This window comes from Poecilia reticulata, chromosome 5, assembly GCF_904066995.2.
Source record: "Poecilia reticulata chromosome 5, P_reticulata-male-v2, whole genome shotgun sequence".
NCBI classification, from domain to species: domain Eukaryota; kingdom Metazoa; phylum Chordata; class Actinopteri; order Cyprinodontiformes; family Poeciliidae; genus Poecilia; species Poecilia reticulata.
This window is the reverse complement of record NC_088834.1, coordinates 15696912-15716408: the sequence shown is the minus strand read 5'-3', so window position 1 is coordinate 15716408 and position 19497 is coordinate 15696912. Positions and strand designations below refer to the sequence as shown.

At 38.1% G+C, this 19497-nt stretch overlaps 2 protein-coding genes across 4 annotated transcripts in view; both read right to left on the bottom strand.

Moving 5' to 3' along the window:
* The window catches only part of bsnb (bassoon (presynaptic cytomatrix protein) b), a 105652-nt gene extending 104186 nt beyond the window's left edge, over window positions 1-1466 (bottom strand). For 2 of the 3 annotated variants that reach the window (XM_008409670.3, XM_008409669.3), the window contains exon 1: window positions 1123-1466. In XM_008409670.3, coding sequence (XP_008407892.2) covers window positions 1123-1301 — 179 coding nt within the window. In that variant the 5' untranslated portion in view covers window positions 1302-1466. The remainder of the gene's footprint in view (window positions 1-1122) is intronic. The other variant, XM_008409671.3, reaches the window with a different exon arrangement.
* A 1712-nt stretch (window positions 1467-3178) lies between these two features.
* On the bottom strand, window positions 3179-12553 carry bap1 (BRCA1 associated deubiquitinase 1). The gene is made up of 17 exons (XM_008409668.3): window positions 12348-12553; window positions 12109-12138; window positions 11936-11990; window positions 11679-11811; window positions 10999-11118; window positions 9935-9996; window positions 9629-9771; window positions 8614-8692; window positions 8391-8514; window positions 8105-8201; window positions 7385-7560; window positions 6878-7011; window positions 5664-6127; window positions 5333-5559; window positions 5065-5157; window positions 4897-4969; window positions 3179-3949 (listed from the first exon to the last, which is right to left on the bottom strand). Exons 1-17 carry the CDS (start codon window positions 12385-12387, stop codon window positions 3816-3818), a joined length of 2184 nt encoding a protein of 727 aa, XP_008407890.1. The 5' UTR covers window positions 12388-12553; the 3' UTR covers window positions 3179-3815.
* Between the last annotated feature and the right edge of the window lie 6944 nt (window positions 12554-19497).

Sequence of the window (19497 nt, the reverse complement as noted above, 5' to 3'; positions counted from 1 at the left end):
CTACTGCAAGCAGGTGTGGCAAATCCACGATGCAGCAATGTCTGTGTGCGTTAAGGTTTACAACTGTTGAACTGTGTAATTAGGCAATATCAGATCTTGTTAGAAGGGTAATCCCTAACACACACCCACACCGAAAATACCAACATCCAAGCTGCCACATGTGACCACAGACATGTTCCCTGTTAGTATTTGATAGTTTACGGCTGCATTATTTTAAGCCATCAATGTGGGTTTAATGCTAGTAGGAGGGCAGCGTTGTTGCAAATAGTGAAATGGCACAAGATTTCTTTTAGGGAGGAGATACAACAGCACTGTCAGAGTAAATGACCCATTTCTGACCAGCTGCAATTTTAATCTCACAGCATATTAATTTGAGAATGAGATCTGGTAACTAAGACGGCTATGGCATATGTTTTGGTCCTGCACTCTCAATGACGTTGGTGATATCTGATGGGAGCAGTGACATCCTACACAACGCTGTCATCAGGGAGACAGACGTCTGCTGCTGGCAAGGAGGAAGGTGTGTTTTTCAGAATGACCCTGTATTTACTGGAAATCACGTCAAAGAAGCCTGTAGTAGAACCGACCCGTCCCTCTAATACGATTTGGAGACACTTTGCATTTTTTTTCTCCGCCTCATTTTATTTTATTATTAAATTCTGAAAATCATCACCTTGAATATGAGGTAAAAATTATGCTTCTAAGATTCAAGTTGTAACATTTACTCGGTCCTGCCTGAAATTGTCGCTTTCATTCATGATACTGAATCCTCAAGGCAGACATCGTAGAAAAAGGGCGTAGAAATTCCTGTTGAAATTGCTTAAAGCTACATTTACGTACGATTGCTTCCGTTTACTTGAACGATTTAAACCAAATCAACAATGACAGACTGGGTGCCAAAATTAAGGAGGTTTCAAGAAGAGGTTGTTAATAGTGTTGACAAGGGTATTGAAATAAATAATTAAGCGCCCATTCATGTCTATCTACACGCAGTCGGTTGAGCTTATATCTACGCTGCTGGCTGAACTAATGTACGCTACAGCACGCTGCCATGAATCTTCCCTGATTTCGCTTCATTGCCCACACTTTGGGTAGTGAAGCCTCCCTAGCTATCTCGGCTACCTGTTAATCCCCGGCCCGGACGCAGCCCCACTTCCTCCGGCTGGCGCTCCATTGCTGGGCTTGATGAGCTGTCCAGAGTCCGGTGGTGCTGAAATGGAAGTCGGAGCCCCCGCTGCAGGGACGGCGGCGCCGGGCTGTCCCGCCTGTCCCTCCCCCTCCATGCTGGCCTCGTTCCCCATTGCTTCGGGATAGGTCTCGACGGAGAGAAACGGTGGTTGTGGGTGGTTTTTACAGCTGGGGTAAAAACTCGGATGGAACTCAGCGTCGCTCCCCTTCCGCCATCATCACCTACAATCCAGCATCCCGCACGGAGCACGCGCGCTGACGGCGAGGCCGAAGGAGCGCGCTGACGCAATGGGTGGTGACTTGTAAGGCTCGTACGTGCGCGTTCACAGTGATCAGCTCTCTTAAACAGCACGCAACCACCCTTCTCAACCCTTTACATCAGGATTGAGTGGCATTTTATTATTAAAATTTAGTAAATATTATAATTATGATTTACATAAAGTTTTCAGAATAATAAAAGAACTCACAAATTCTGTCTATAAGCAGAATTTAATTTAGGGTACCATTATCAGTAAATCACCTCCAATCTCACCAATAATATCTCTTTGAAATAGTCCAAGCTTGATTCTTGGCGTATGTGCACTTAACACCTCTTAATAATGTTAGGAGGTGTTAAGGCATTCCTATTAATAAGCAGTAGAAATCCCATTCTTTTTGGGAGCAAAAAGAATGATTAAAATTTGATTTCATATTTTTGTCCCATTATAGAGGTAGAACTTCAATCCTCAATAGCTAGCATCTTGCAACCTTTAGATCAGTGGTCTCAAACTACATTCTTCGTGGGCCAGAATCCTGCAACTTTTAGTTGTGTCCCTCGTTCTCCACGCTTGAATCAAATGGCCAAGCTGCATCATTAATATTCAGTCAAGCTTTACAGAGTTCTAACTTGCAGATTAACACTGTTAAGGACTGGATTTGGCCACCCGTCTTAAGGCATTGCATGCTGACCAAGTCAAATACTACCACAGTATTAATAGCGTAGTCTCAGGAGTGTCTGGAAGGAGAGACCAATATAACAATATAATTGGTTGTGCTTACAAGCACACATGGAAAATTGCCATTCATCAATCAGCTGATTTACAGTTATGACATACATAAATCTGACTCCAGCTCAGACACAAGTGGTAGAAACAAATTAATAATGATTCATTACCAGCACTAAATAGAAAGTAAATATCAAATATTGTCCTCTGTTACAAGGACATTGTTCAGTTATATGTTAAGTAATTTGTGCCTCTTTTACATGTGCTGTTCACATGTCTTTAGAGTAAACAAATGCAGGTTCATTCTGCAGACATGTAGCTCCAAATTTGAAGTTTTGACATCTGTAATTCTTGAGAGTTAGCCTGGAGGACCTAGGCAGCATCCCAGGCCAACTCTGACAGCACAGCAAGAAGGCAAACACTTCCTCTCCTATGTGTTAAAGTTTGGAACAAGGGGCTACACTATGCTACAAATGCACAACTTTGCATTTACACAAAACTAAAGCTTTCTAACATTAATAATTTTAAATTAATATCAAAGCAAAAACATATATACTGCTTACTATTTTGATACCAATTTAAATAGCATAGTTGGAAGAAAAAAACCACCGCTGTGTTGCATAAACTGACAAACTAAAAATCATTCAGAAAATTAAAAGTAGAGGGAAATTAATGACAAAGGGAGCCGATTGCTATTTACATGCAATCAGAACAAAAACTAAACTGGAAGTTTTAAAAATCTACCCAAGTGATCAATATTTTTTTTTAAATGCGAGTATTTTTAGTTACAGTAAATAGATCTGAAACGGTCCCACTTGGTCTGAATGATTACTCTCCCTAGTGCACGGCTACTGTCACTACAACCAATCCTCAACATCAGTGTACAAACCTATAAAAACTCTTCTGATTTTTTTTTTTATTAATAAATGTAAAGCAACTCATTTAGTGACTCCAAATCAGTCACATTTAAAACTCCAAAAGTCAAAGAAATTTGGCTTAGACTAAAGTGCTTTAATAAACCAACTTTATTTCAGAATAAACTGGCAAGCACAGAGAATTACCGAATTTAGTCTACGGGCCAAATAACATGTAAATATATACAAAAATATAAAGCAGCACAAATTAAACTTAACTCACTCTGAGATCCAAAACAGGTACAAACACAACCCCTATGTGTATATCTGCAGAATCCCCTAAAGACACATAAACAAGTAAAGAAGGCATTTCAAACCCTTACAGTCATTGTCAGTTTTAAATAACATGATAAAAAGACAACAGTACATTACTGGGTAAATTCCTCCACTGAATGTGTTGACGCTGAAATTTACTGAAAGAGTAAAAAAAAAAAAAAATCAAACAAACAAAAAAACCACATTCAATACTTCATTGGCACTTAGAAAATATTGACTTTTAGTTAACAGTTCAGTTTTACATAAGCTGGAGCTGCTTGAAAGTACTGACGATAAAAACAATGCAAGCATCACACGAACATTTACAAGAACACGACCGAAAGCAGATTTCATGAAGCACAAAAAAAATAAAATACAGCACAATACTGTCGAAAGGAATGATTTTTCAGAAGTGAAGCAACATCATTTTATTCCTTGCAGTGATTGCTTGATGTTCATTTGACTTTGACTGTGATTACTGGCGTTTGGCTTTATAAGGTCGGGAGCGTTTCCTTCGATCAGGCTTCCTCTGCTTGTGCAGCCGGCCGATGCTCACTCCCTGCCGGCGGCGCACAGAGATGTTTTGCTCCACGAGGCTGGCCAGCATGCCTGTAGAATATGCACCGAAATATCAGGGAAGGTAAGAGGACAATATTAGCATAAGTGGACGGTAGGTTTTTTTTGCTGTTGTTAATCTTCGGTCAAAGAGACGGAGAGGGATAGAGGTTTATGTAGCGTGTGACAGTTCTTTTTTTTGTTGTTTTTTTTTTGTCTAACTGGTGAGATTTTTCACAGCTCAAAAGCTTAGGGCAGACATCCTGAACTAACAAGTTTCAGTGTGGAAACGTCCAAGAGTTTGGCACAAATGGTTTAACACAGACCTACAGAAAATACACCCGGTCCTGGGCTTGTGGTCAATCTGCATAGCTAAGCAAGAAAAACATTAACTGTCTAAGAAGCACAAAGTTAAAGATCAACACTTGTAAAATATATTATATATTAATCATCCACCCATCCAAGTCCATCTCTGTCGACCATCTTTTTTGAGTATCTTTTTATTATTTCTGCCATGGATATAAACACAGATATCTTGACCTAAGAAGGTCAAATAGAACTGATTGTAAAACATTGTAAAGAAAACAATACATGACCTGTGAAGCCTTTCTGGGGGCATGAGATATGTGAATTTTTATATGGTAGGTTAAACGAGCCTGAGGCAGCTCATTTTTTAAGGATTTTTATAAGAGTGAAGGTCCTTACAAGCAAGTTAAGCCCAAGACCAACACATTATTACAATTTAACATTAAATACCCCAAAGATAAGTGAAAGTGGGGCTTCTTTAATTTTTTTAATACACCCGATCTTGTTTAAATATTGAAAATGTTTTGTTTTAAACCTTGAGCCAACAGCCTAGAAACAAGAAGCTGTGCAAAATTTTTACTAGCTTTTGTTAACTGGACCACAAGAGAGTTTTAAATGACAGATTTTAATAAGAGGGTAAAGAAAGATAAAAAAACAGCAACAAGTATCAAAAACGACTAGATTTTTTTTTTTACCTTCTTGGGCCAACATTGATATAAATGTGCAGATAAACTCGTCGTAATTGTGAGTCCTCCTCTGATCATCTATCTGCACAAGTAAAATAAACATTTAGACTCAAAGTCGACAAAAACAAATTTTGACCAAAAACAGTGAATTCAAGGTGAAATGACAAATGCACTTACTTTGAATTTCTTTCTCTTTTCTACTTCCTCCTTTAGAAACACCTCATAATTGGCAATGTCAGCTTCTACACACTTGAGTAGTGCAAGCAGCTCCTGCAAAAGGCAATGAGGTGACTCGCTGCTTGTGTTTACGTGTTTCTACCCATCACAGGCATCAGCTTTCTTACCAGCAGCACAAGCAAAAAATAAACAAGATCTAAAGGTGCTATACAGTCCAAATATGCCCTGTAAGGATATGTAGTGCAGCACTTTACAACAAAGGACTTACTTTTGGAGAGTACTTATCCCCTGGTGGCTTGCTGTCTGCTCCAGACTCTGTAACATTGAGCTTTTCCTTGCCAGGTTTCAAATCCGCACCGTCTTCGTTCTCGTCTTCTTTCTTCACCGCTACAGATGGTCCCTCATCTCCTTCCTTTATGGCATCTTTTTCATCTTCCTTCACTTTGAGTTTTACCTTCTCAGGGGTGCAGAGCTTCGTGCCTTCAGCAGAATCTCCTGTACAGGTAATGAAGACAGATGCGGCATGTGGTTTACAAATTAGGAACTCGAGTTTTACTTGAGAAAACTAAGACGGCGACGTTCACTTCCTGTTCGCTCACCAGATGGAGGGAGAGCGTAAATGACTCCGTCGTCCTGAAGGTGCAACAGCGACGCACTGACTGAAGGTCCCAGCTCTCTTACGGCGCGGTTGTGTCTGGAGTCCAGCCTCAACATTTCATCCTCTCCGAACAGCACGCGGGACAGATGGGACGCGACTGGGCTCGAGGGACGCGTGGCCGCCTGAGAGCGAGCCGGCGAGCGCAGCGGGGAGTTGAAGGCGCTGCCAATTTCAGAGGCCGTGTCTGTGCTTTCGTTGCTGGGCGTGGGGGAAGGCTGCGAGGCGGACGTGATGCAGATACCCCCGGTGCGACCTTCAGTGCGCACAGACAGGGGGGTGTTTACGCCGTCTTTTCTTTGAGCTTCCTTCTTCAGTTTCTCTGCCAAAACGTTGAGGGCAATCTGGCTCTCCATCCCGGTCCCAACCCGTCCCGTTCTGGACCGCAGGCTCGCCTTTCGTCTGAATCTAAAAAAAAGAAAAAAGAAAAACAAACAAAAAAAAAAAGCATATTTTAAAGATCTTATCAAAACAAAGGTATTCATTATTAAAATGTTTAGAATTCTCTTTTAACTTTAACACCTTCTTTTCTCCCCCCCACCACATCGCCACCACAAACCTCTGTGATTTTTGGAGGGATCTGACTCATTTAAAGGAAAATCTTGTCTGTAAAAAAAATATAACAAAGTCACCTTTAAAAACTCTGATTTTGAATGATTCACTTTCTAATTCTGACACCCTGATGTGGTTACCAGAATGTTTCACAGTGAGAGTAGTTTTTTCAGGGTTGCGTCTATTCTTATCAGGGTCAAAAAGTTCAATTTTTGTCTCCTCTAACCACAGAAGCTTGTTTCACATAATTGCTGTTTCCCCAACTTGACATGCGGCAAAGTGCCATGAACATTTTCTCAGGTTGCCTTTGACTTTCATCCTGCCGCTCTTCTATGAAGACAATTTTTGTGAAGCGCATGACTAACAGTTGCTCCACAGACAGATTGTCCGCCCAGCTGTGGGTCTTTGCCGCTAATTACCAACTTTTTCTCCGGCCTCTCTGCTGTCATCCTTCCACTTCACGGTACCGTTTGTTCAGTTATGTTCTCTAACCAACCTCGACCTCTGATGCCTTCACTGAACAGCTGGATTTGTACTGAGAACAAATTGAAGCTTGTGGTTTTAAAAACCCCTTGTAAGACGCTACATGGAAACTAAAACTCTTGCCTGCTGGAAGCACTTGCGGAACCTGCTGCTTCTTCCTCGTCTTCGTCAAATTCGTCTTCGTCGTCCGAGAACGGAGGCTGAGGAGGGCCTGCTGTCCGAGAGCGTCCGACACCAGCTGCTAGGTCTTCCTCCTCCTATGAATCAGAGCAAAAACGATTACAGTCAGGGAAGTTTTTATTTCTGCATCACACCAAAACAATAAATCAAAGGGAAGGACTTTGCAGGGTAATTGTTCAGATTTAAGTTTAAATGAAACTTTCACTGAAGGCATCGAGCTTAAAAGTTACTGTGTATGCAATCGAAGATAAGAGGTTTGCAGGGTTTTAAGAAAAAAAGCAATACTGTGATATATTTCGGTATATTTTTTCGAGACAGCTCAACATTTGATGGCATTTTCCTCACAAAACTCCAAACAAAACAACTCCCTGGTTAAGCCACGATTGGTCACACAAAACTGCAATTTCATTACAACTGAAGTGCCTGGAATGTCTTCACGCTCGTTCTCACCTGCATCGGGGACTTGGCGTAGTTGTGGTTGTCGAGGAAGGCAGGCAGGCGCTGAACGATGGGGTTGACTTGCTGGGCTCCTCCTCCTGTGGGGGCAGCAGGTTTTCCCATGACCTTTGAGCTTCCGGAGGGGCCAGCGCCGTCCTTGGACTGAGCCCCCGACTCGTCCACTGAATCTAGAATTAGAACCGGTTGAGTTTCACGTTTCTGAAAAACCCAAGCATGGACTATAGGATGTGAGACGAAGACAGATGGCACGAAAGATGGCGAGGGTTTATCAAAAGCGAAGTCTTGGCAAACATTCTCAATTAAATGTAAGTCTGGTATGTATCTGGCTCACTCTGATGAAAGATTAGCCTTTCTTTTTTCTTTCTACAAACACTGGCCTGTATTTATCTCCAACCAGCAACGCTGACCAGCTTCTATTTCCCCTTCTACAGACAGGCCTCCTCACAGCATGATGCTGCCACCACCGGGTTTCACTGTGAAGGTGTAGCTTTCCACTACAAAGAGTGTTGGATCAAAACCAAAAAGTTAAATTATAGTCTCATCCGATTAGAGCACATCCTCCTGTTTAGCTTGTTGAACACTTCAAGCAAGATGTTCTATGACTTTCTTTGAACATTGACTTTCTTCTTGTCACTGTTCCATAAAGACAAGATTGGTGAATTGAGAGAACGGAGTCGACAAAGTTAGCTAAAGTCCTTCTTGGGACAGTACCTGCATCTGCTTCTTTCTTGACGGTGTTTTCATCAGGAGACGAAGAGTTCTGCTGCTTCTTGTCCTGGACAACCTCCGGCTGAGTGAGCCGGATCATCTGAAGACGGGACATCATATTTTATTAAATCATTATTAGGTTTTCATTAAGACACAGACCTCAGTCTGCAGGAACGCTCGAGAAGATTTTGCTTGGGTAAAGTTTAAAGCCGCTGAACGTCGACAAATGCATTTCCACTGAGTCAAGAAGCGATTTAGTATTGAAACTTAGTTTAGCCCAGTTCCTGACCTTCTGCAGACCCTCCAGAATGGTCTGTCGGTTCCTTTTTAGAATATCCAGCTTGGACTCATACTTCATTCTGCGGTCAGGCACCACTGCCATCAGGTTGAAGCGGATGTCATGGTACGGCTCACTGGAAAGAGGAAGAGCAGCAGCAGTCTGAGAATTAAGCCCGAAGGGCTGGCATAGAAGGTAAAGCACTACTGCTTTTGCTAAATGGTGCGTGACTCACCCAGCAGTGGCCAGGCCGATCCTCTCCATAATAACACGGCGAGCCTTGTCGGTCCATTCCTCATCCTCTCCCCAGGGCCCTACAGGATTGTGTTATAAATCTACATCATTTAAGAGCAAAACAACTCCAATGGTTCACACAACAACCCTAGATGTGATGAAAAAGTTCAAGTAAAAACAGAATTTTTATAAGGCGAATAAAAGATAAAATAAAGGTCTACTATATTTTCAGACAGACTGGTCTTTCATTTTGTATTTACCTTCGACACCAAAAGTCCTAATGAGACAACATGTGACTTCAGTTAAAATTGCTCCTAAATGGTTATGTTTTATTTTTACTTTGAATTTGGTATTACCAGCATTAATGTAGATGACAGAGTGAATGATAAATGAAATCATAAATTTAGAACTACATCACCTAAGACAAAAGAGCTATTCAAACCAATTTGGACTTAAAATATTATTTCTCTCCGAACTTAGAAACAACCACAACAAACAACCTTTGTTATTGCTGACTTTTAAGCTTTAACAGCCTTTTAACTGTAGCATCTTCATTTCATTCAATTCTGGACTTTGACTAGGCCACTCCAAAGCCTTAATTTTGGTTTTGGATTTTTGTTGAGTCCAGAGTTATATAACCCAGGTACACTCGAGCTTAACTTCACAAACTGTTTCCTGATCTTTCTTAATCAGGCTTCATTGTATGTTCAATCATGACAATTCAAACCCTGAAGAAGTAAAACAGTCCCAGACCATCTTATTACCACCTGCTTATGCCAGATGCAACAGGAAGCTCACCTTCCAAAGCATTTTGTCTTGTCAGTCCACAAAATGTTTCATCAAAAGTCTTGAGAATTATTGTGATGTTTTTTAGGAAACTGTGAGTTCAGCTTTTATGATTATTTTTTGTTCTGCAATGTTTTTCACCTTAGAGTCAGACCTCAAGAGCCAGTGTACATATACGTATACATATACATATACACATACACATACATAGTACCCATATAAAGTCTCACCATGATCAATGGGATAAGCCTTGAGCCCATCAAGCTCAAAGAGGCGGTCTTTGATTGGCACGTAGCTGACAAAGTGGAAGGCCTCCATCGTCCGCACTGCACTGATCCCGTTCTGTTTCTCCGGAAGGTGCCTGGGCTCCGGTCTCCATGGAAACATCAAAACAGGGAATTTGAGAAAGGGATAAATGCACAAAAGCATGCTATGTTACATAACATGTCAGATCAGAAAAGGAAAAGTTTTTTTTCCCCTCTCTTCAGACCCAAGGCCATCTGAGAGTTTCTGAAGTAACACTGACTGTAACCTACCTGGCATGGCTGTTGTGTGCCCTGGCGAGCTCTGGAGCGTTTCCTATCGCGTAGCCTTTGCTCTGAAAGCAAAGAAAAGTATACAATGTGAAAATTTTGTTGAGAAAATACAGAATATGTTGAAAGAAAAGGAAACACTTAAACAGAACAAATGTAGCTAAAAATTGTTTCACACAAAACATTTACTTAAGCATCATTTTTTTAAAAAAGAAGTAGTATTAATGCATTGTATTTTTTAAATTTCTACTTGAGAAATATTTTGCAGAAATGCTATGTTTACCCGAGTACAATTTCTGACTACTCTACCAACCTCAAGTTACTGCACAGAAAGACGAACAAACACATTTTAACCAAACGCACACGTGTCTGGTGGAACTTATAGTTTGCACACCAGTCTATCTGCTTTTTTCTCAGCAGATGGAAAAAAGTATTGTTCTACTTTTTTCCATCTGCTGAGCCTGTTTTGCCACTTGGAGGCCAGGTGAACATGCAGCAGATATAGTCACTGGAAATACTCTACACAGTTCTAGCATTTATATTTTACCCACTGTAAATGTGGCTCAACTGTAAATGAAAGATATATACTGGAAGATCTTTTTAAGCAAGGGTTTAAAAAGTTCTTTATTGTGGAAAATTATTTTGTAATTATGTAATTTATTTTTTTAAAAATTTATTATTCTAAATACCAGAACCAGCACAGAATTTTCTAGCTGTCTATGAATATTTTTGTTTTCAGATCAAGCAAAACTATTTAAGTTGCCTTTTACCAAATACTTTTTTTACGTAATCTTTTAGATGATCACTTTTTACTTCTACTTGAGTAAACACATAATGAACTTGGGTACAATGTCTCACCTCTGGGTTTATGCTACAAAATGATAGAATACCATAATTAACATTGTGTATTGTTTTAATGTATATTTTAGTAACGCTCATACAAAAAAGCCATGCTATTTTATTGAGCTGTAAGAATAACAATATTTTACAGCTGTATTTGTTTAAAACATGTGGAAAACAAACCCTTTGAAAGCAGAAGTTAGCGGTTGAGTGGAGGGATAACTTACCTCAGGACTGAAGCCTTTAGTAAAAGCCTTAATGCGACTGAGGGTGGTGCCGAGTTCAACTCCACTGCAGTTCAGAAGAACACTCAGCAAGGCATGAGTGGCACATGAGTTTGGTATCAGCTAGAAAAGAGTAAACGGATAAAAATGTTGAATGACTTCAAAATTATTTTGGGGGGTGAAGGACAGGGGGCAGCTTGAATCTACATGTAGAAAGAAGCTTTTACAGTGGATTTATTTTTTTACATGTTACAACCCCAAACATTAGTGTACAGCTGTGATCTATAAAGGTAAATTGCTTGCTTATAAATCACACGGATTTATAAATCTCATGTTTGTTTTTGTTTTTTTACGTACACCGTTTCCGCCTTTTGATCATACCTACACATTTCAGTATGAATCCCACGCACATTGACTCTGTTGCTATAAAGCCACTTTGTAAATTAGTTGATAGTTTAACTATAGTAATTAACCACTACTCACTAGGACGCAATCTTTAACATCCTGCCTGACATCGGAAAGTGTTGCTTAAATATTTCAACACAATAATACAATCTTTTTGGTGAAGTGCACTTTGAATTTGGTGAAGTGCACAAAAATTCAAGAATTACTTATTGAAAGAAACACATAAAACAATGCTACAATGATAAACACTCTGTTATATCCATGTATAAAACAGTTACCTGATGGGCAAAGAACATGTCATTTACAATTTCCTCATCTATAACTGAGGTCTCATCCACCAAGGTGTTGACTTTTCTCCTGGACCGTCGCTCTTCAATCCACTTAAACAGGAAGATGAAGCCATAAACAGGACTGAAAAGGAAAACGAAACACACTTTTACTGCTGTTAAAACAAATGCATGAGCATATCTATGTTTTTATATGTATATATAAAATGTGTATTCCTGAAATGTTGTTGTTTTGCAATCAAACTGACCTGTGACATTTACTTTGCAGATCATAGATTTCCTCAACTTGGACGCCTTTGACACCTACAGAAAAGTCCCAAAAATAAACGTTAAAACGTTAGGATTTGTTTTATCCTCTTTGTAAAGAGTTGCAGTTTGCAGCAGCTCCGTAAAAATTTTAGTCTGTAAACCAAATGCTTACCAAAATCTTCCACCAGCAAAGTAAACAACCCTGCAAAAACAAAACAAGTCAGTTGAAAGTGCAAATATATACACTGAAAAGCTATAAAAACAAAATGTTAAACTTTATTTTACATGATAGTTGTTTATTGTTCTACATTAAGGTTAATTTGTAAACGTTTATTTTATACCTGCACTGGCCAGTTGGCTACATGTGGAAGCTAATGTTTGTTAGCCTAAATATCGTCCGATATTTCTCACCTGGATCACTCTCCAACTCCAGCCAGCCTTTGTTGTTCATTTTGAACGTGTGGAGAGGAGACTAATATTTAAGATACATTCCAGTCCATGTCCAGAGGCGGCTGAAGATGTTTTGTAGCTGAACTTAAGTTTCCTCTCGCGTAGCAAACGAAGAAAGATCAACATAAACACAATAGACAAAACTGGTCGCTGACCAACTACGTCATCAGAAGGCGACAGATGGTTGTCACAAAAAAAACAGTCCGACCTACCCGGGATTCGGATCGCCTCATCAAAAAGAGAAGAATTTTTCGAATCCCAAACGACTCTTAAAGAACAAGTAAGAAAACGTTTACAGCACATGTTGTGCTTTAGCATTGGAACATTTCTAGTGGAAAAACCCTACAAGCTTGAATGCAAAAATGTTTTTCCAACCTCAGTTTCTAAATCCAACATGGCTTACTCATATGGAGAGCCATTTCAGCCAAAATTAAATAAATAAATAAATGGGTGAAATAAATAAAAAATGAGTAAAATAAATCAAAAAATGAAGAAAATGAGTGAAATAAATAAATAATTTGTTAAATAAATAATTTAGCTTTTTCATTAACCCATTTTTTCATTTATTTATTTTTCATATTATCAATTTCTCAATTTCCCTTTTTTCATTAATCTATTTTTCATTTACCCACTTTTCATTAATCTATTTTCATTTAACCATTTTTTAATTTAGCTTTTTCATTAACCCATTTTTCATTTCTTTATTTTCATATTATCAATTTCCCAATTTCTCTTTTTCATTAATCTATTTTTTATTTATCTCTTTATCCATTTACCCATTTTTCATTAATTTATTTTTCAATTAACCTCTTTTCAATTTCCCTTTTTTATTAACCCAATTTTTTCATTTATTTATTTTCAGATTATCAATTTCTCTATTTCTCTTTTTCATTAATCTATTTTTCATTAATCTATTTTTCATTTGTCCATTTTTCATTTTTCTTTTTATCTTTTTACCCATTTTTCATTAATCTATTTTTTAATTTAAACATTTTTGATTTCCTTTTCCTTTAACCCGATTTTCTATTTCCCAGTTTCATTAATCAATTTATCATATATCCCTTTTTTATTTACCCAATTTTCTTTTATCTATTTTCATTCAACATTTGTTTGAAAAATCTTTACTTTTCCCATTTTCCAATTCCCCTTATTCATTTAGTATTTCCTTATTTTCTTATTTATCACATTCTATTTCCCCGCAAAACTTAGGGAAAAAATAAATGCAAATGAGGAGAGGCACGTCATCAGGCTACAACTTCCCCAATTGGTTGGTTAGCGTCACACCCATACTTTGCTTCAAGAAAGATGGCGACCTACTAACGGGTTATCAATAAGCTGAAGCTCATTAACTTCATTAGAAAATAGTGTTATTACTCCTGACTTTAGTTCTCGTGTGGCCGCTCAGACAGAACGTGTTTCAGTTGGCGGCTCTCATGGACTCAGAGCTTCACCGTCGGGAGTTTTTATAGTTTGAACGAAGCGGCCGCTGAAGTTGGCTTACGATTGAAGGTTCGGGACACCTTCGTAGCTACCAGCTGTGATCCAACTATAAGGAGCAACTTTACTGTACATCGTAAGTGAACTGCAATATCCAGAGGCAGCTCTACGGACCATCGAGCTGAAAGAATGAGAGTGGAGAGCCTTGGAGATCTTCATCGGAGGCCATCTTTCAGACATGCACCGCTGCTGTCCGTCCAGGATCCTCCGGTTGCCCAGACGTTGCACGGTAAGCTACTAACGCTGATGTTTGTTTTCCAACTACAGTCATATTTAATCAATAGGGCTCAATTACGATCGTGGGAGGGTTTGAGTTGATCTCGGCAGTAGGTGACAAACTGAACGCCTCCAGGATGTTGAGACCAGCACGTCCTCTGATCCAATACATCTTATTAAGGATAAAATCAACAAAACGTGTTCAAATTAATGCCCCAACAGGTTGATTAAAGACAGTAAAAAGGTAGGAGAGGTTTAGAGTCGATCGCCTTGTTTTACCTTTGTAAACAGACAACCTGAATACAGTGACCTTTAGTGAGGGTACAGAATGGAGAATGGATAAAAGCTGAACTCCTGCTACAATCTTTGCGTCTCTTGGTTACATCCCTGAGGTGTGCCAAGTGTGGCCCACATGCATATGCACTGTTGAAAATGAGAAGCTGACATTCACAAATGACATTGAAATAAATTCTAGTCCAACTTCTGGTTTGTTGGGATTCCTCTGGATCCTGTTGGAGGAAAAATATCCCAACTTCACAAGATGTGGCTTTAACCCAACTCCTGTCAGTCTGAAGCTTCTCATATTTGGGTCATCAAACCAAAGTTCAGATCTACCATAACTGGTTCCATCGCCACCAGGTCAAAAGTACAGCTTTTTGGCGCAGCACATTCATTAATGTTTCCATCATGTATGTTTTCAGATACAGACCATCCTGCAGGCCTCTGGTCTCAGTGTTTCCCTTCAGACTCCCAGTGGGCTCACAGCTTCAGGATGACCAGAGACCTTCAGCTTTCTGGAGCAGGAACAGTCGGCCAAATGCACTGGTGACGCATTCATTTAAAAAAATGTGTCTGTTCTTATACCATTGATATGCATGAACCGTTTGTATTTTACCATTTTGAATAAACAAACTGTTTGATTATTATGAAATCTGTGTTCCTTCTAATATGTGAAGTTCTAATTTAATCAAATCTCATGTTTTCACGTCCCAGAGACAATAAAATGATCGTTTGTTTGTGGCTTAAAGTAAACGAAACAATCTTAATAGAACAAAGCTACAAAAATAGAATACAGATTGAACGTTTTGGATCCGTTTTATTTTTTGGTTTCAGTACACTGAAGATTCTTCAACATGAAGCTAAACAGTGAGTGGAGTACCTTGTATGTACGACAACGTAGAAATGAACAAACATGACATATTGGGTTCTTAATAGCAACCCTAGCAGTTATTTTACACAGCTTGGTTTATTGAATAATGATTGTGTTCATTTACAGACGCCTTCAATTGGAAATCTGCAATCTGAAGTGTCAGTGAAATAGTTTAACCAGTCAGTCCTCAGGTCGTCTGCCCTGCATGTTTCAGGCCTCAGTAAATGTCTGATGGATGAGCTAATGCTATCGTTTGTATCAGGGGCTCTGGAACAAACACTTTAAAATGTTAATGTCCTGTATAACAGAGTGATATAGACAAATGTTTTCATCTCACTGTCATTTCCACTCTATAGCTGAAGTTCATCACATTTCTGGATGTTCTGTGTTTCAGTTAAATTGAAGTTAGCAGGTTTTTAATCAGGGCCACAACACCCTGTGTGTGTTGGGTTTAAGAAAAGAGGCTGCTCTGTTTGAGCACCAGCATTAATATTTCCTCTGATGTTTGGGTGAACTCTTCTCTGTGGAGGTCGGCCGTCTCTCTGCTTCTTCCTGAAGGAGACCCATCAGGAGTTCTGGTGCTGCTCACAGTGCAGACGGTTCTCCTCACTGTCAGCCCTGGTCCCTCTCAGCCAGGATCTCCAGTCATTCTGTTCCTTCACCCTTGAATAAACATAACAGAATATGTTATGATTCATTTGTTAATTGAAACAATCAAAATAAGATTAATTTATTTCCTTAACAGTTCCTTCTCCTGTTCCCTCAGAAGGGCAGAGTTTAGGAGTGACTAATTACATTTACTTAAATATAGTTGAGTAACTTTTTGAAACTCAAATGAACTTTTAGGAATACTCTTACTATGCTGAACTTTTTACTTTTACTCAAGTCATTTTATTATGAGGCATCACTATTATTTAAACTAATTTTTCATTTTGTCTTTAAAATACCAACATTTCCACTGAACTTAATATTTTGGGCCTTCTAATTGTGTAATTTTTTTAAGATATGAAATAATTGATAACTTGATCAGTTACTCAGTACTGATCAACTTTTTACCAAATGCTTCTTTACTCTTGTTTAATTTCTTATTCAGCTATAATTTACTTTGAGTAAAAACATGTTGAAGTGCTACTGTTATTCCTGGAGGATAAATTGTGGGTCCTCTGTCCACCTCTAAGGAACAGTAACCACATGTTGAGGCACACGTTGACCAAAAACAGGGAAACTAAGGTGGGCAAGTTATACATACAAAGAAATACTTAAATTAATAGTCATATTTACTTTATATGCATGTGGGCCACACTTGGCACACCTCAGGGATGTAACCAAGAGACGCAAAGATTGTAGCAGGAGTTCAGCTTTTATCCATTCTCCATTCTGTACCCTCACTAAATGTCACTGTATTCAGGTTGTCTGTTTACAAAGGTAAAACAAGGCGATCGACTCTAAACCTCTCCTACCTTTTTACTGTCTTTAATCAACCTGTTGGGGCATTAATTTGAACACGTTTTGTTGATTTTATCCTTAATAAGATGTATTGGATCAGAGGACGTGCTGGTCTCAACATCCTGGAGGCGTTCAGTTTGTCACCTACTGCCGAGATCAACTCAAACCCTCCCACGATCGTAATTGAGCCCTATTGATTAAATATGACTGTAGTTGGAAAACAAACATCAGCGTTAGTAGCTTACCGTGCAACGTCTGGGCAACCGGAGGATCCTGGACGGATAGCAGCGGTGCATGTCTGAAAGATGGCCTCCGACGCAGATCTCCAAGGCTCTCCACTCCCATTCTTTCAGCTCGATGGTCCGTAGAGCTGCCTCTGGATATTGCAGTTCACTTACGATGTACAGTAAAGTTGCTCCTTATAGTTGGATCACAGCTGGTAGCTACGAAGGTGTCCCGAACCTTCAATCGTAAGCCAACTTCAGCGGCCGCTTCGTTCAAACTATAAAAACTCCCGACGGTGAAGCTCTGAGTCCATGAGAGCCGCCAACTGAAACACGTTCTGTCTGAGCGGCCACACGAGAACTAAAGTCAGGAGTAATAACACTATTTTCTAATGAAGTTAATGAGCTTCAGCTTATTGATAACCCGTTAGTAGGTCGCCATCTTTCTTGAAGCAAAGTATGGGTGTGACGCTAACCAACCAATCGGGGAAGTTGTAGCCTGATGACGTGCCTCTCCTCATTTGCATTTATTTTTTCCCTAAGTTTTGCGGGGAAATAGAATGTGATAAATAAGAAAATAAGGAAATACTAAATGAATAAGGGGAATTGGAAAATGGGAAAAGTAAAGATTTTTCAAACAAATGTTGAATGAAAAATAGATAAAAGAAAATTGGGTAAATAAAAAAGGGATATATGATAAATTGATTAATGAAACTGGGAAATAGAAAATCGGGTTAAAGGAAAAAGGAAATCAAAAAATGTTTAAATTAAAAAATAGATTAATGAAAAATGGGTAAATAGATAAATGGGTAAATAGATAAAGGGATAAATGAAAAATGGACAAATGAAAAATAGATTAATGAAAAATAGATTAATGAAAAAGAGAAATAGAGAAATTGATAATCTGAAAAATAAATAAATGAAAAAATTGGGTTAGTAAAAAAGGGAAATTGAAAAGAGGTTAATTGAAAAATAAATTAATGAAAAATGGGTAAATGGATAAAGGGATAAATAAAAATAGATTAATGAAAAGAGAAATTGGGAAATTGATAATATGAAAAATAAAGAAATGAAAATGGGGTTAATGAAAAGCTAAATTAAAAATGGTTAAATGAAAAATAGATTAATGAAAAGTGGGTAAATGAAAAATAGATTAATGAAAAAAGGGAAATTGAGAAATTGATAATATGAAAAATAAATAAATGAAAAAATGGGTTAATGAAAAAGCTAAATTATTTATTTAACAAATTATTTATTTATTTCACTCATTTTCTTCATTTTTTGATTTATTTTACTCATTTTTTATTTATTTCACCCATTTATTTATTTATTTAATTTTGGCTGAAATGGCTCTCCATAGCTGCAGTCTATAAATAGGTAGTTTAAAGTAAAACAATGATTCACAAAGAATGCTCCATGCAGCATTTCTATGAGTAAATTCCCACATACTAACTGAATGTCAAGATTTGATTATAAATATATCTGTATGTGTAAATACAATCTATACACTGATAGCAATTTCTGATTCAATTCAAATTTTCACAGATTGTGTGTATATGTCCAATTCACATTGTAATTTCATGAAACTTTACAAAAGTCTTGTCAAAACCATTTCCAAAAGAGTCTTAACAGCCATTGTTACAAAAAACAAATAATACATAAATAAAACCTGTCAGTCTAAGAAGTCAATATTCTATAAAATAAATTTTTCCACATATCTGTTTTCTGAGTAAAAATATGACCCCTTATGTTGAACAAGCATGTGGCGACAGTGTGAATGAAGGAATCCCTTTCAACTGGAAGAACCTCCAGCAGAACCAGGCTCAGTGTGAACAGTTTTCTATCATGACCAGCTAGAAATCTGAACTAAGTACACACAAAACGGTCCAGGAGTAATTTCTACATGTTGAAGAAAAAGCAAACTGAGTTAATGGCAGCAGTAGAGCTATATCTCCTTGACTTTTCTAGGTTGAGCATGACTCACCATGTATTTTCTTGTTTATGTACTTTTTAATCTATGTAGAGATTCTGTTTTTCATGTTTTTCTCTCATTTGTTCTATTTTGTCCCTATATTTTGTTTATTTATTAACCACTGTTGACTAGCACTTTGATTATTTTTGGTTATTTTTAAAGTACAAATAAGTCAAAATAAACATTAACTTAAATAGTCTGGAAAAACTGCAACTTTTGCAGGACAAAACAAAACAAGATGAAGAAAAATAAATTGTTGTCTTATGCCTTGTAAGCAATCTGCGGTACAAGGGAGTCTTTACACTGTGTAGTTAAGCCTATCATCTAAATCTGTACCAGATTTAAATTGAAGAATTTATATGAAAAAGATTTTCATCAAGATGCCTCCAACCAAAGAGCTCTAAACTAATGCTAAATCGTCAAAAAAAAAAATCAATGGCGATATTTATAAATCTAATTGGCAATAATAAAAAGGTTTGATTACAGCAAATAAATACTTTTCCATTAAGCATTACCAGTGAAGTAAATATTTTTTTTCCTCTTATTTGTTCCTAAATAAAGTTTGCAAAACGTGCCCTCCTTTATCAACTTAGAAAATGTAAGAGC

Excerpts from the sequence above, each read along its gene's own strand:
- bap1 (XM_008409668.3), bottom strand. The coding sequence starts at position 12,387 with ATGAACAACAAAGGCTGGCTGGAGTTGGAGAGTGATCCAG. Across the intron at positions 11,119-11,678 it reads ACATGTTCTTTGCCCATCAG|CTGATACCAAACTCATGTGC; the intron begins GTAACTGTTTTA and ends ACTCTTTTCTAG. Across the intron at positions 5,158-5,332 it reads GGGATAAGTACTCTCCAAAA|GAGCTGCTTGCACTACTCAA; the intron begins GTAAGTCCTTTG and ends TGCCTTTTGCAG.